Source organism: Brienomyrus brachyistius, chromosome 14 (genome assembly GCF_023856365.1).
Source record: "Brienomyrus brachyistius isolate T26 chromosome 14, BBRACH_0.4, whole genome shotgun sequence".
Lineage (NCBI taxonomy): Eukaryota > Metazoa > Chordata > Actinopteri > Osteoglossiformes > Mormyridae > Brienomyrus > Brienomyrus brachyistius.
Window position 1 is genome coordinate 6388242 of NC_064546.1, and position 14809 is coordinate 6403050.

Here is a 14809-nt window from a genome sequence, read left to right on the forward strand (position 1 = left end):
ACAGAAACCTGGTTATTGGGTAATACGCCAGACTCAGGAGTCAATCTACAAATGCACTCCATCTACCAGGCGAACCATACGGCAACGTCGGGAAAGAAAAAAAGCTGCAGTGTTTGCATTTACATCAACAACACGTGGTTTTCAGATGCTGAGATCATCAGCAAGCACCACAGAACTGACTCAGAATTTCTACTGGTGAAATGCAGACCTTTTTATCTACTGTGGAAGTTCACTGCTGTTTTCATACCGGCTGCTTACATTCCGCCATGTGCAAACACCATGGCAGCTCTGGGGCTCCTGCACGACATTATCAACAAACAAGAAACTGCAGACCTGGATGCTGTGTGGATGACTTTAACAACTGCAATTTACGAATTGTACTACCAAAGTACCACCAACATGTTTCCCTACCAGACAGAAAAATGTCCTGCACCATGTGTACAGCAAAGTAGAAGGAGACTACAAGGCTATACTCTGCCCGTACTTCGGACATTCAGGCTCCATCTTAATGTTCCTGTATCCAGTATACAAACAGACTCTCAAGCACCCCCCTGTAAGTAAAACAGTAAAAGTATGGACTGAGGAATCTGACCAACTGCTTCAGGACTGCTTTGAGTGTACTGATTGGGAGGTATTTAAAACCACTGCTTTGCAAGATGACAATTCTGTTCATCTGGAGGAATATGTTACAGTGGTATCCAGCTACATCAGTACCTGCACTGAAAATATTGTGCCCAACAAGACCATCCATATTTACCCAAATCAAAACCCATGAATAAACTCTGAGGTTCGGTCCAAGTTGTATGCCGGCTCTACTGCATTTGTCTCAGGCAACGCTGATGACAACAAGAAAGCCAGACACAACTCCTGTAGGAAAGTGCCTCTCAACCTTTTTTGCCCCTTAATTCTCAGGGTAAATTCTCAGGTTAATTCTCAGTGTAAAATGCTTACATTTCCAACTCTGCTTCGCGGCCCTTTCAGAACTTGCCACAGTTCAAATCAATTAAAGAGTCCAAAAGACAATACCGACAGAAGCTGGCGGGTCTCTACACAAATGCTGACACCCAACGCATGTGGCATGGCAGGGCCTGCATCAGTTTACAGATTATCAGAAAAAAACTGTAATGAAATGAACACCCGTACCACCCTACCTGATAAACTGAATTACTTTTATGCATGCTTCGAGGCTCTCAACACTCCCAACACAATGTGAGTCACAGAAGAATGGACTAAAAGTTGGGGATATGCAAGACCCTCCCTTTCACCATCGCATCAAGCAGGACTCTGAGAAGATTAAACCCAAGGAAAGCGACTGGTCCAGATAACATCCCAGTCCGTGAGCTCAGAGCTTGCTATTCAGTACTAGATGACAGTGGAGGCTGTGGAGGCAGACCAGTGCTAAAACCATATGTGAAGTCCAGGGCAAGTCAAAGTGAAGACAAAGATAGTTAGGCTACAACAAGAGCCTGAAGAACACTTAATTAATAATTGTCAATGGCTAACCACACATTGTTGAGTGAGTCTGTGGATTCCTTCTTGAGATATTTCAGCATTGGAATTGTGATATTGTGATATTAAAGTTCAGCATTGATAGATGCACGTTCACTTTTAAGTGTGAACTGCTCCCACACAACTGAAGTTTTCAATCTCTTTTTATGTGGATTCTTATCAGCTACGCTTTGTTTTCCTTCTACAATATTGCCAAGTAATTGAGAAGGCAAATTTTAAGTGATGCTTTTTCTAAATTCAAATAATCATAACAGCTCTAAAGTACTGTTTTACTTTTTCAAGCTGACATCTGAAACCTAACGTATAACATTTCAATAATTCCAAATAAAAGCAATATATAAATTTCAGCAACCACTTTAACTGCTATAATTAGAGTTTCTGATAGCTTGTGAGTGACTCAGGACAAAACAACTGTAACCAAAACAGCAATAGCATTGTTTCTGGAATAAGTACAAAACATACTTACAGTCGATTTCAGAGCGTGTTCTTTCTGCTCTACAGATTTTGCTGGTGGACCGGATTGTTAGCCTCACTCTAGAGGGAGGCTGAAAACAAAAGGTGTCTGTGTCACAATATACAATAACGCTGCTTTATAGGCATTCTGTACAGTACTCATAAATAAATAATAGAGTTCAGTATTTAATTAGACTAGATGGTGTCAAAGCATACTCCCGAAACCCGCCCCCAACCATTACTATCTCTTTGACTAATGGAAAATTTTAAATCATACCTCCAGATCATCATCATCCACCTCACTGAAATGTGGATGACTCTCTGGGTCATTCATTTTATCCAAAAGTTCCATAGCTAGTCTCCTGGTCAGCCCCATTTGGGCGACAAAGATATGCTGCAATAAAAACAGAACAAGCAGGTCAGTCGGTTCCACAAAACGAATAAACCAGTACTCCTCGTTCTGTGCTACACTTTGAACCCAGTACAATATTAATATTATCCATAAACGCATGACATAAATTAACACAGCAACCTCGTAACAAAAATATTTTTGTATATCTCTGGAAGGAGAATCTGTCTAGAATCCTGGAATAGCCTTGAAATGTACAGAAAGGTGAAGCATACATAAGTGCATATGCACACATGCACACACACAAACACGCACGCACGCACAGTACCAGTCAAAAGTTTAGACACACCTACCCATAGAAAGGGCACAAAAACTTTAAAATAACGTGTATGAAATTAGGCACCAACCGAAAAAAATATGGTTGGGGCTCTGTGAGTTGGGACTGAAAAATACCATGGTTGCCAGAGTGAAGCCACTATTAAGCAAGGCCCTTAACCCCAACTACTCCAGGGACTGGCTGACCCTACATTCTGCTTTTCACCAGTTGCATGAAGTGGCCTCCTGGGTGCTTTTCCAGCTGTCCTTTGATATGCTGAGCACTCATTGGTCACTTTCCCTTCACTCTCTGGTTTAACTTGTCCAAAAACATTTCTACTGTATTTAGGTTAGATGGCCAGGTCACTTGATGCAACACTATCACAGTCCTTTGTAGGTGGTTTGGTGTGTCTAAACTTTTGACTGGGATTGTATATATGACACACACACGACTGCAAAATGATAAAAGGTTAATGTTGCAAAGAAATATTGTGATCAAAAAATGAGTACACCACCAAGAAAACTGCAAAATAAAATTCAACAATTTGTCTCCTAAGGGTGAACGATAATTGATCGGTAGATGTTTAACCATAAACCCCATTTAATCATTTCCAGACTTAAGTTTGAAAGTGGCACCACACAGGAAAGAATTATCCGGCGACTCTTCTTGCAAGAAAGAGATCAAGGATACAAGAAGATTAGCAAATCACTGGTTTTACGCCGAATCACCTTAACATAAAACATTGTTCAAAAATATAAAGTATGAACATGTGAGAAACACCATGAAATGCTCAGGCTGCCAATGTAAGCTGACACCATTTCATGAGTGTTTTCTGCTGCAGGAAGATCAGAAAGGAAGTGCCTCAACACCGCTAAAAGCTGTGGAAAGACAAATTAGAGGGACTGTTTCATGTCATGCAATAAGACGCATCCTGGAGAGAAGTGGTTTGTATGGTTGCTGACCACACAACTGAAGTCAAAGAAAGATTTAGTCTTTGCCTAGAATCGATTTGATTTGATTTGATTCGATTTGATTCAATTCAATTCAGTTTTGTTTGTGTAACACATCTTCACAACATTACATGAAATCTGTTCTCTCGTCGGATGAGGCCAAAATCAGTCTTTTTCAATCTGATGGCATTCAAAGGGCATGGTGTCCCTCAGGGGAGTTGTACAGTGATAAGTGCATGGTTCCCAAAATAAAGCATGGCAAGGTATGAGCTGCACTTGGCATCATGGATTCAGAGAGATACTGCAAGATCCCGTAAGAAAGGATGCTACCTTCTCTTCAAACCCTGGGTTCACAGGGAACTTTTTCAATATAGTAATCACCCCATTTAAAAAAAACAACTTTTTGGCCACTGCTGCATTCTTAAGCAAGTAAAAAATTCTCATTTGGTCAAGTATGTCACCTGACCTCAACCCCATTGGGCACCTGTAGGGAATTTTGAAGAAAAAAGATGCACACCATTAGCTCTCAAACATCAAGGCACTCAAGGAGGTCTCCTGCAAGAGTGGTAAAGGATAGACGTAATAGTATGCCGTGGACTAGAACACTAATGTAATGGTGATCAAACGTAATTGTGGACATACTAAGTAGAAAAATATTACATATTTGCGGAATATAATTAAGGGAGTACTCTTTTTTTCAGTACTACATTTAAGCAAGGTTAGAAAAAAAATGCTAACATATGCTTCTATGTAATTTTTGTTAAATAAATTTCAGTTGTTACCTTTCCATGAATTATAATGATTATTATTTAGGAACAGAAATATATTTTTCTGGTTAGAAGGGGTGTGCATACAATATTTAAAAACACAGTGAAGAATGTTAAAAAAAATGCTCCATGAAATACTTCCAATTTGTGAACTGGCAAACGGCTAGCCTATATACTGAGAAAGATTAATTATTACAATTTACAATAGTTTGAACTATTCTGAAAGCCAATGCATCAAACCATTAAGAAATGAAAAAGAGAAATCTGCTTTATCCATGGTTTCAGACAATTCTGAAGTATCAAATGATAAAACCTGAAATAAAGTTCCATTAGAAGGGTTAAAAATTCTGAAAAACCTTACTATATATATGAAAACAATTATTTTAAGCTTGCTCATTTGTTTATAAAAGATATATACACATATAGGTCAGTTTACCGTCAGGAGCTTTTCTGCAGTTGGCCTTTTTTTCGGGTTCTTGATCAGACAGTACTTCACAAAATTATGGAAAGCCGCTGTCCTGTAAGAAATGAATGGTCACTGATCTACTAACCGCCATATGTGCCACTGCCCTTGCATTCAAATAGCCTAAAGCTGTACTGTAACAGAATCAAACAAACAGGAACATATTTGACTGAGCTGGTTCCTACACTGCACAATGTTGTCTGAGGCTAAATCAAACACTTGTCATCCATACTCATTCATTTGTCGGGATCAGCACCATTTGACACTGCCCTTTCCCTGTTCGGCTTGCTGCCAATGCTGGTCATTCCGCCATTCCCCCTCTCTGTCGTATAGTCCTTCAACCCTTGTGTTTTATCCTTGTTCCCCAGACCTCCACATAGCTCGGTGGGTTGAGTATGTAGCTCAGAGACTGTTAACCCTCTAGTCATGGGGTTGAGGATGGCCTCTGGCCTCATCTGTTTATTTGTATTTATTGTTTTTTTTTTGTTTTCCTACTGTTATCTTCGATCTTGTCCTTGGTCTTAGGTTTTCCCTTGATGTTCTGATTCTTGTTAATAAACCCCTTTTGTCTTGGAGCCACAAGAGGATTGTCACCCTCACTTCTCTGCCTTCACCATGCTGCATTGTGACATCTTTTACATTCCTCCTGACAAGCATTTTCTATTGCAGTTCCTAGATGTTAACTATATATAGGCGCATTTCATATTTTATCCAGCAACACAAGATGGTGGAGCATGAACAAGATTGTACTGCGTGCCAATGAAGCAACTACTAAAAAAAAATGATGAAAAATATGTCAAATGTAGTCTTTCATGCTGGTTATGTCTCCAATCCAGAAACTGGCAAACAGTGTCAGCCTACAACCTAAACTGCGCATTAACGGAGAAGCTGGACAGCGTTGACCTGTGGCATTGATCAGGCTGTGAGACCACGCCTTCACTTGAGGCAGCTACCCAGATGAGCAAGCACTGCAAATAGAAACAGGAGTGGAGAAAATGAACCGGTATCTACAACAGGCTTAAAGCAAACCTGACCAGGCTGACTCTCTCATGCATCTTGCTCAGGAATGTCTATTAACTGGACAACAAGCTGGACTACCTCAGACTGCCTAGTGTGATATAAGGAACTGCTACATTTTAGGTTTTATGGAAGAGTGGCTTCATAACAAGATCCCCTTCACAGTCATTCAGCTAGACGAACTAACCACATTCCTGGAGGACAGTTTCTTCAGTGTCCAGAGAAACCTACGGAAGAGGTCTGTCCATCTTTATCAACAAAGGGTGGTGCAGGCATGGTGCAGTATTCACAAGCCACTGCTCACCGAGTTTTTATCCATAAAATGCTGTCCTTTTTACTTTCTCATTGAGTTTATTATTGTGATCATTGTGACAGTTTACACCCCTCCGGAGGTAACACTTATGAGGGCTTCTGGGTGCTTTATGAAGCCATTATTGAACTGCAAACGGCACATCCGGATGTTTTTTTTCATTGTTGCTGGTGACTTTAATCTTGCAATTATGAAGACGGTTCTACCAGCATGTGAACTTTGCAGGGGAAAACACCCATGATGCTTAGAAGGCCACACCCAGGCCCCAACTCGATTTTTACGCCCATTTTTCTTATGTTCTTATGCTTTTACCAACATAAAGACTATTGTTCAAAAGGTCCAAAAAAGATCAGGATGTGGCCAGAGAGTGATACCTCAGCAGTGCAAGACTGTTCTGACCACACGAACTGGGACATAATTGAGATGGCCGCCACCTATGCTCATCTCATCAACTTGGAGCAGTATGAATCATCAGTCACTGGCTACAGTGCATAGATGATGAGACTGTCTCCAAGACCATCACCACACATGCCAGCCAGAAACCATGGATGACATGTGAGGTGTGTACGCTGTTAAAAGCCCATGATGCTGCATTTAGATTGGGCAACAAAGCAGCCCTCCGGATGGCAAGGGCAATCCTGTCCAGGGCCATTATGTCAGCTAAGAATATACAGTACTGTGCAAAAGTCTTAGGCAGGCAAAGAAAATGATGTTTATGTTATCCTCGTGTTGGTGTAAAACTATAATATTATGCCTTTTAAAGTGTGTCAGCTTAGCCATTTCAGAACCTCTGCTAAAATCATCCTAGTATTTGCAGCGAATGTCCATTGCAGCCATGTATTTTTTGACTTGGCCACTAGCACACCTCATACAGTTAGTCAATCTGTCACTGACTTTTTAAACTAATATATTTAATTGAGCTGTTGGTGAAATTTAACAAAATCATGGAACGGCTGAGGTGCCCCTGAGGAGAAGTTTGGGAACTGAAGCGGTGTTCATCTAGCCATCCAACTAGATATCAGTAACTTTTTAGGAAACAGAAGAAATTATTACTAGTTTTTATTGTGTTACTCTTAATTTGCACATGTTCTAATGTTAAATTGTGTTTTTTATTCTAAGCCAAAGTACACTTGCTACCCAGATAAACAGCTTTAAACATTTCATTGGACTGCCTAAGACTTTTGCATCAATGGCCAGTTTCAGGACACCAAAGACTCATGCCGCATGTGCCAGGGAATCCAGGCCATTGTGAACTAAAAGACCACACTGCCCATCTGCGGAAGTAATGCTTCCTTTTAAGATGCACTGAATGACTTCTATGCATGGTGATACCATGAACAGCATGCCTGCAAGGAAAACCATTCTCCCTCCTGAAGGACAGGTACTGTGTTTGTTCACAGCTGATGTGAAAAGAGCTCTGCTGATTGTAAATCTATGAAAAACAGTTGGACCAGACAAAATACCCAGCTGTGTTGTCAAAGAATGTGTGAACTAGCTGGCAAATGACTTCACAGACATTTTTAACATTCCTCTGAGGTATGTTTCTAGGCCACCACCATCATATCCATGCTGAACATGTCTTCTGTCTCCTGCCTCATCAACCACTGCCCTGTAGCACTAATACCTATCATCATGAAGTGCTTCAAAAGGCTAGTCATGGGGCACCTGCTTAGCACCTGAACCAGTCCAATGAAGATGCCATTTTAAACATCATTCTAATATTCTCTGCCCTCCATCTGGCCCTTTCTCATTTAAAAAGGAAGAACACATATGTTAGAATGTTACATTTACATTTATTTCAGCTCAGCATTCAACACCATCATCCTGCAGCAGCTCATAAGGATGTTGAGCCTGCTAGGTTTCAGGATGGACATGTGCAACGGGATCCTGATAGAGACACCCTAGGCAGTCCGCATCAGAGACGGAGACATCCAGAAAATCCACCACACTAAGCACTGGTGCCCTCCAGACCTGTGTGCTCAGCTCACTCCTGTTCACCCTCCTGACCCTTGAGTGTACTGCCGCTGTACAGTTCCAACACCATCATCAAGTTTGCTGATGACACAGTAATGGTGGGTCTCATCAGCAACAGTGATGAGTTGGCGTACAGGTCGGAGATTCAACAACTAATGGACTGGTGTAAATTTAACAATAGATTTCTTAACTTGAACAAAATGAAACAGATGGTTGTTGAGTTCAGACAGTCCCATACTGTCCACCTTCCAGTGCACAATAAGCGATCTGCAATGGAGTCAGTGAGGACCACCAGATGAGTTGTAGTGCACCTGACAGCTGACCACACCTGGTCCTTCAATGCCTCCTTAGCCAAGAAGGTGCACTAGCATCTTCACTTCCTATGGCAGCTAAAGAAGATTAGACTACCTCCTTCCGCACAGTCGAGAGTGTTCTGACCAGCTACATCACTGTATGGTTTGGGAACTACAACATCTCCAACCGTAAACCCTACCATGGATAGTGCATGCAGCTGAGAAGATTATTTGAACCTCACTGCCCTCCACTGTTGGTATCTTTATCTGCAGGGCAGTGTCAATCTGAAGATGCCTCCCACCCTTCCCAGAGTCTCCATTACCCTTTGTTCTGGCAGAAGGTATTGGAGCATCTAATCTCTAATCCAGTTCTGTCAGATTTGGTAACAGCTTCTTCCCCATGGCCATCCGGACACTGAACTCTTTGCTGCCCCCTTCCCCACAGACCTGACTAACTCTGATGACCACCAGCAGTTTGTCACTTTATTGCCATTTGCACCATATTTATCTTAATTTTTTTATTATGTACTCCTACAAACCACTCTGTTGCTCCACCATTTCCCATTTGTGACATGAGTGTTTACTTGCCTTGTCCCCGCCCTGGTCATAAGGTCATAAGAACATAAGAAACGTACAAACGAGAGGAGGCCATTCAGCCCATAAAGCTGGTTTAGGGAGAACTTAACTAATAGCTCAGAGTTGTTAGTATCTTATCTAGGTCTGATTTAAAGGAGCCCAGGGTTTTAGCTTGCACTTAATGAACAGGAAGATTATTCCATACTCTACACACTGTGTAAAGAAGTGTTTTCTCAAATTCTGTTTAAAATGTTCTCCCGCTAATTTCCACCTCCCAAACTAATATTGAAGTAGCCTTTTGGCTGAACAGCATCCAGACTTGTTAGAACCTTACATACCTGGATCATGTCCCCCTTAATCTCCTATGCACAAGTTTGAACAAATTCAGCTCAACTAACCTCTCCTCATAAGACATTGCTCTGAGTCAAGGAATCATTCTTGTAGCCCTAAGTTTAACCTTTTCCAAGGCAGCAATGTCCTTTTTAAGGTATGGTGATAAAACCTGCACACAATATTCTACCAAGGAATTGTATAATCATAGCATCACCTCACTTAACTTAAACTCCACACACCTTGAGATGTAACCCAACATCCTATTGGCTTTTCTTATTGCTTCCCCTCACTGGCGAGAGTGGGACATGGAAGCATCAACATACACACCAAGGTTCTTCTCATAATCAGCTACCTTTATTTCAGTGGAACCCATAAAACATCTGTACTTTATATATCTGCTCCCTGCATGGATTACCTTACATTTATCTATGTTAATTTTCATCTACCAGGTATCAGCCCAGCCACTAATTAAATTAAGATTCCGCTGTAGCCTTTGTGCTGTATCTACTACACGACCCACCTTGGTGTTGTCTGCAAATTTAACCCTCTGGGGTCGAGTGCATCGTCGGCGATGCATCGTATTTTTAGTGTCTATTTCAGTTTATATCTCACTGAAATCTGTATGTAGAATCATGAAAAAAACGCAGACTAAATCCGTAATCTGTAATCTTTTCAAAACGTTCATTGTCAGAAGTATTAAAGTTTTATAAATCAGGTTACATCGGCAAAAAAGTAAACCATGTTGTCATGCCCGGCTCGTCCGCTCCTCGTGTGTGCCACGCCCCCTGATTACCCACGTGTGCTTCCCTGATCATCTCCAGCTTTTTCCGATTCCTTTGATTAGTCTTGGTGTATTTAAGTCCTGGTCTGACCTGTTTCCCCGGTCCGTCATTGTGGTTATGGTGTTGTTTCCTGTTCCAAGTCCCCGTTCCACAATAAACCCCAGTTTAACCCCAATACCTGGCTGTTTCCCTGCTCTGTACCAGCCAACCCGCACGATCACCGCTCTCCCCGCGACTGAACGTGACACATGTCACCTTTCTTTGTTTTATCTGCATCGGGGGTGTGAAGTGGAGTTTATGGGAGGGACCTTCTTGTCCTTACAAGAAACACTGCATGTAGCATTATAATAATTAACTAAAACTATATAAAATACTGTACATATAAAAAGAAATTGACTCATTACAGCAAAAGTTTTTTAGCAATTGTTTTTAATACTTTTGAATACAAATTAAAACTTTTGCTGTAATGAGTCAGTTAGTTATTAACTGTGTACTTCAGAAATCAATTGAAAACAAACAAATAATGGATAAATAAAATTACTTTTGTCACAAATTAAAGTAGTCCACATCAAATTTTACAAATACAAACCATTTCCACACAATCAATGTCCAATTTTTTTTGGAACCAGTTCTTTCTCATTAGCCATGCCTCACAGTGTCTATTCAACATCATAGAACATAAGAAATTTACAAACAAGAGGAGGCCATTCAGCCCATCAAGCTCGTTTGGGGAGAACTTAACTACTAGCTCAGAGTTGTTAAAATCTTATCTAGCTCTGATTTAAAGGAGCCCAGGGTTTTAGCTTGCACTACATGAACAGGAATCATTCCATACTCTACATGCTGTGTAAATAACTGCATTCTCAAACTCAGTTTAAAATGTTCTCCCGCTAATTTTATAATAATTAAATCCAGATCCCGTTGTAGCCTCTGTGCTGCTAGTTTAGTATTTATTACACCACCCACCTTGGTGTCATCTGCAAATGTAACCAGTTTACCGTATGTATTGGTGTCAATATCATTAATGTAAATTAAGAACAATACAGGCCCTAAAACTGAACCCTGCGATACCCCACTGTGAATGCAGGCCCACTGTGACATTGTGCCTCTAATAACTACTTGCTGTTTCCTGTCTGATAACCAGTTTTCGATCCAAGCTGCTCCAGTTCCTAAAATCCCTGCAGCTCTGAGCTTAAGCAAGAACCGTTTGTGGGAGACAACATCAAAGGCCTTCTGGAAATATAAGTAGATCACGTCATAGGCCTTTTTGTGATCAATTTGTCTTGTAGCTTCCTCAAAGAACTCAAGTAGATTAGTTAAACAGGATCTACCTCTCCTAAACCCATGTTGGCTATCTCTCAGAATGTTATTAGAATCCAGGTAATCTACCATTTTCACTTGGATTATAGTTTCCATTATTTTATCAATTATGTTAGTTAAACTGATTGGCCTATAGTTCGCTGGATTGCTTCATCTAAGTACTTTATGGATATATGTAGCACCATGGTCCAGGGAACATTATTTCGTGTCACCATAAGCAGTGTATTCAATATGGATGAAGTGACAATAAAGCACCACTTGACTTGGCTTGATGTGACTACTTATATACAATTTGCATTTGAAAACTTACCATTTATTTTTGTCTTTCAGCTTGGGAGGCTGGAAGCTACTCTTTGACATTAAAAACAAAGCCCTATAATAAAATGTCACACAAAAAAGGTACAGATTAGTTATAATTTCAATGGAAATAAAACACACTTAACATACAGATTCATTAACATAAAAATGAAGCATTAGCTGCTTGAAGAGATGAGTATACCTCATGGGGTGCAGATCAAACATGGGGGGCTGCAGCTCAGCCAGCTCAATGGAGGTAATGCCCACTGCCCAGATGTCACACAGCTGATTATAGCCTCCATTTTTCTCTACAGCTGCCACTTCAGGGGCCATCCTGCATTGTGGGCAAACAAACAAATGATTCTACCCATTCTTACCCATTCATCATCGTAAAGTAGAGAATTTAAATATTATATTTTAGAAACTATTAACTGAAACTGAAGAAAAGACGTTAAACTAACCAGTAAGGAGTTCCTATGAATGATTTCCTCTTGGCAATTGTAGCAGTAATTTTTGCTGCCACTCCAAAATCAGCTGGAATAAAAGTTGGCATTTTTTCAAAATCACAACTCTCACAGACATCATGAAAAACAGTAGTAAACCAGAAAAAAAAATCTTACCCAACTTAACATCCCCACTGTCTGTTAGCAAGATATTGGCACCCTGTGTAGAATAAAAAGTGGAACATTATCCATGAGGAAAAAGTATCATCCATAGATAGACGGATAGATAGATTGACAGAGGGAAACTGCTGAATTTGTGATACATATCGGTCCAAAGGTTCCATAGATATATAATACATATAGCTTGAAAAAAATGTTACATAGGGTTACCAAAGGGGGAATTTAGGCTACATCCGCAAAAAAAATAAAAAATTCAGGAGTTTCCGAAAGGAAAGATCTGCCTCTGCGCTACCATTGTCACATGTGTTGAAAAAATTTCTGCATTCACACTGCTCCAGGTAAAAGGCAAAAGATGTAGCTTACAACTATACAAATAATTAGCTTTAGCATTTGTGTAATTGTATATATTGTATATAAGAGTGGTTATTAATGTATACATTTTCATTTGCATATTTAAACAAAGCTTTTTATAACACATTCTTAGAAGAAGTGCACGTCATATGTTATTTGTTTGTTGTAGCTCGAGGACAACACATCACTTGCACATTTTTAATCTTAAAAAACTTTTTTTTATATAATTCTACAAATGGCAAAATATATATTTTGAATTTATTTTGTCTGATTAGTAATAAAATTCAGTTTTTATAAACACTTGCCTTTTGATTAATCTCACACACAACCATACGTTTAAAGTAAATGAACATATTTTATTTTACAAAAACGAAATATAATCATCATATTCCCCTCAGTTTCAGTGCACTCTAATGTTTGATGGCTGGACATATTTATCATAAGCTAGAGCTGCACTTAAACTTGAATCACGTACAGTCTCATTTTGAGCTTCACAATAGTTGTCAACAGCATACAATGTACACAAAACACGATTTAGCTGTACACAAGTAAGCAAAACAACATATGTCACGTAGCTCCTGTACATCCTCCATGTTCACATGTGGCTTACTTCCGTGAAAAGAAGGAAAAGTACTCTTAATTCCAGTGAAGAAAAACCAATTAGGAAAAGATACATCGAAACAAGGAGAGCTAATCAGAAATGATCCACATAATGCATTTACAGAAAGATTACTTGTTGGACAGCACTGAAATTTTTCTCCGCTTCTGGGAAAAAAAGATCTGCAGTAGTGCGGATGGATGGCTAAATCAGAAGCAAATTTTTATGTTCCTAAACTAATAAGTATTAGTGTGGACATACCCTTAGAGAATGTCAATGTGACAACTGTCATATGCAAAAAAAGTCATTTATGTGATGCAACACATTACAAATAAGTAAAATTCAGATTACATGCACCACACTCAAAACTGCATCATATTTTATATATGTGACTTTTGTCATGGTATGTGCTGGCAAGAAATACCAGTATCTTTACAAGGATTCTTTTCAAATTTGATCTCTCTTTTAAAACATTTAAGATAAGTAAATTTTGAGCACTTGCAACAACATAGATTTTTCTTTTGATTCAGTTTCTTCTCATTTTTATTTTCACTTTACTTGAGCTGCAATTTATGTACTAGTTACTAGTGCAATTAGTGGTGTGCAATATGGCAGTAATTTATTGTGACCAGTTGCGATATATGTTTCAGAGTTATTATGAGAATCATGATTATAGCATTACATTTACATTTACATTGATTTAATAGAAGCTTCTGTCCAAAGTGACACAAATGAGGCAAACTGCACAATAAAAACATATGTGCTGTTAAGAAGTTGATTAGGCATAAGTGTGGCAAGGCTTAGCTTCCAATGAAAGGCCAGTTTCAAGTGTACTACATAACATCATAGAATACTGAAACCAACAGCACAAGTGAGTTTGAAATTAGGGGAAACACAACCAAATCATTGAACTACGATGGTATTGAAACGAAACAATTTCAACCTGTCTCAGTGGATCTGAACTTAGTGACAAAATCTTGAACTAAAAACTTAATTGATTTTTTCTAACCAGTTACTGACCATGTCAGGTGCCCAAACTTTTGCTTCAGGCAATTTAAAGTTTTTGGTATTTTGTTGTTGCGACTGATGGAAATAAAAATGTGATCAGTTCATCTTCTGCTGACTTTACTCACAGTAACAGATATTTTAAGCATGGGTGCCCAAACTTTTGCATGCCACTCTATGTCATTAGACAGTAAAGAAAATTGCACTTGTGTCACAAGGTAAACATGATGAGTTAGTTGAGATAAGGAGATTAAACGCGTGGCTAAAAGGGTGGTGTAGGAAAGAGGGGTTTAGGTTTATGGGGCACTGGAAGACTTTCTGGAACAGGTGGGACCTGTTCAAGCCGGACGGGTTGCATCTGATCCAGAGGGGAACCAGTGTGTTGAGGAGGCGTATGTGTAGAGTAGTTGAGGAATGTTTAAACTAGGAACTGGGGGCAGGGGGAGGTTAACTAAGAATATACGTGGGGAGAGACGGAAAGCCCAAATTAATATTAAAATTGGGCACCATAAAAGGCCTACCC

General features: G+C 39.6%; 1 protein-coding gene across 3 annotated transcripts in view; it reads right to left on the bottom strand.

The window, feature by feature from the left end:
* The window catches only part of map4k5 (mitogen-activated protein kinase kinase kinase kinase 5), a 113881-nt gene that overhangs the window by 48349 nt on the left and 50723 nt on the right, over window positions 1-14809 (bottom strand). For all 3 annotated transcript variants that reach the window (XM_048974129.1, XM_048974130.1, XM_048974128.1), the window contains exons 8-14: window positions 12330-12372; window positions 12171-12243; window positions 11912-12043; window positions 11723-11785; window positions 4781-4862; window positions 2240-2356; window positions 1976-2054 (exon numbers count right to left, since the gene is read on the bottom strand). In XM_048974129.1, coding sequence (XP_048830086.1) covers window positions 1976-2054; window positions 2240-2356; window positions 4781-4862; window positions 11723-11785; window positions 11912-12043; window positions 12171-12243; window positions 12330-12372 — 589 coding nt within the window. The remainder of the gene's footprint in view (window positions 1-1975; window positions 2055-2239; window positions 2357-4780; window positions 4863-11722; window positions 11786-11911; window positions 12044-12170; window positions 12244-12329; window positions 12373-14809) is intronic.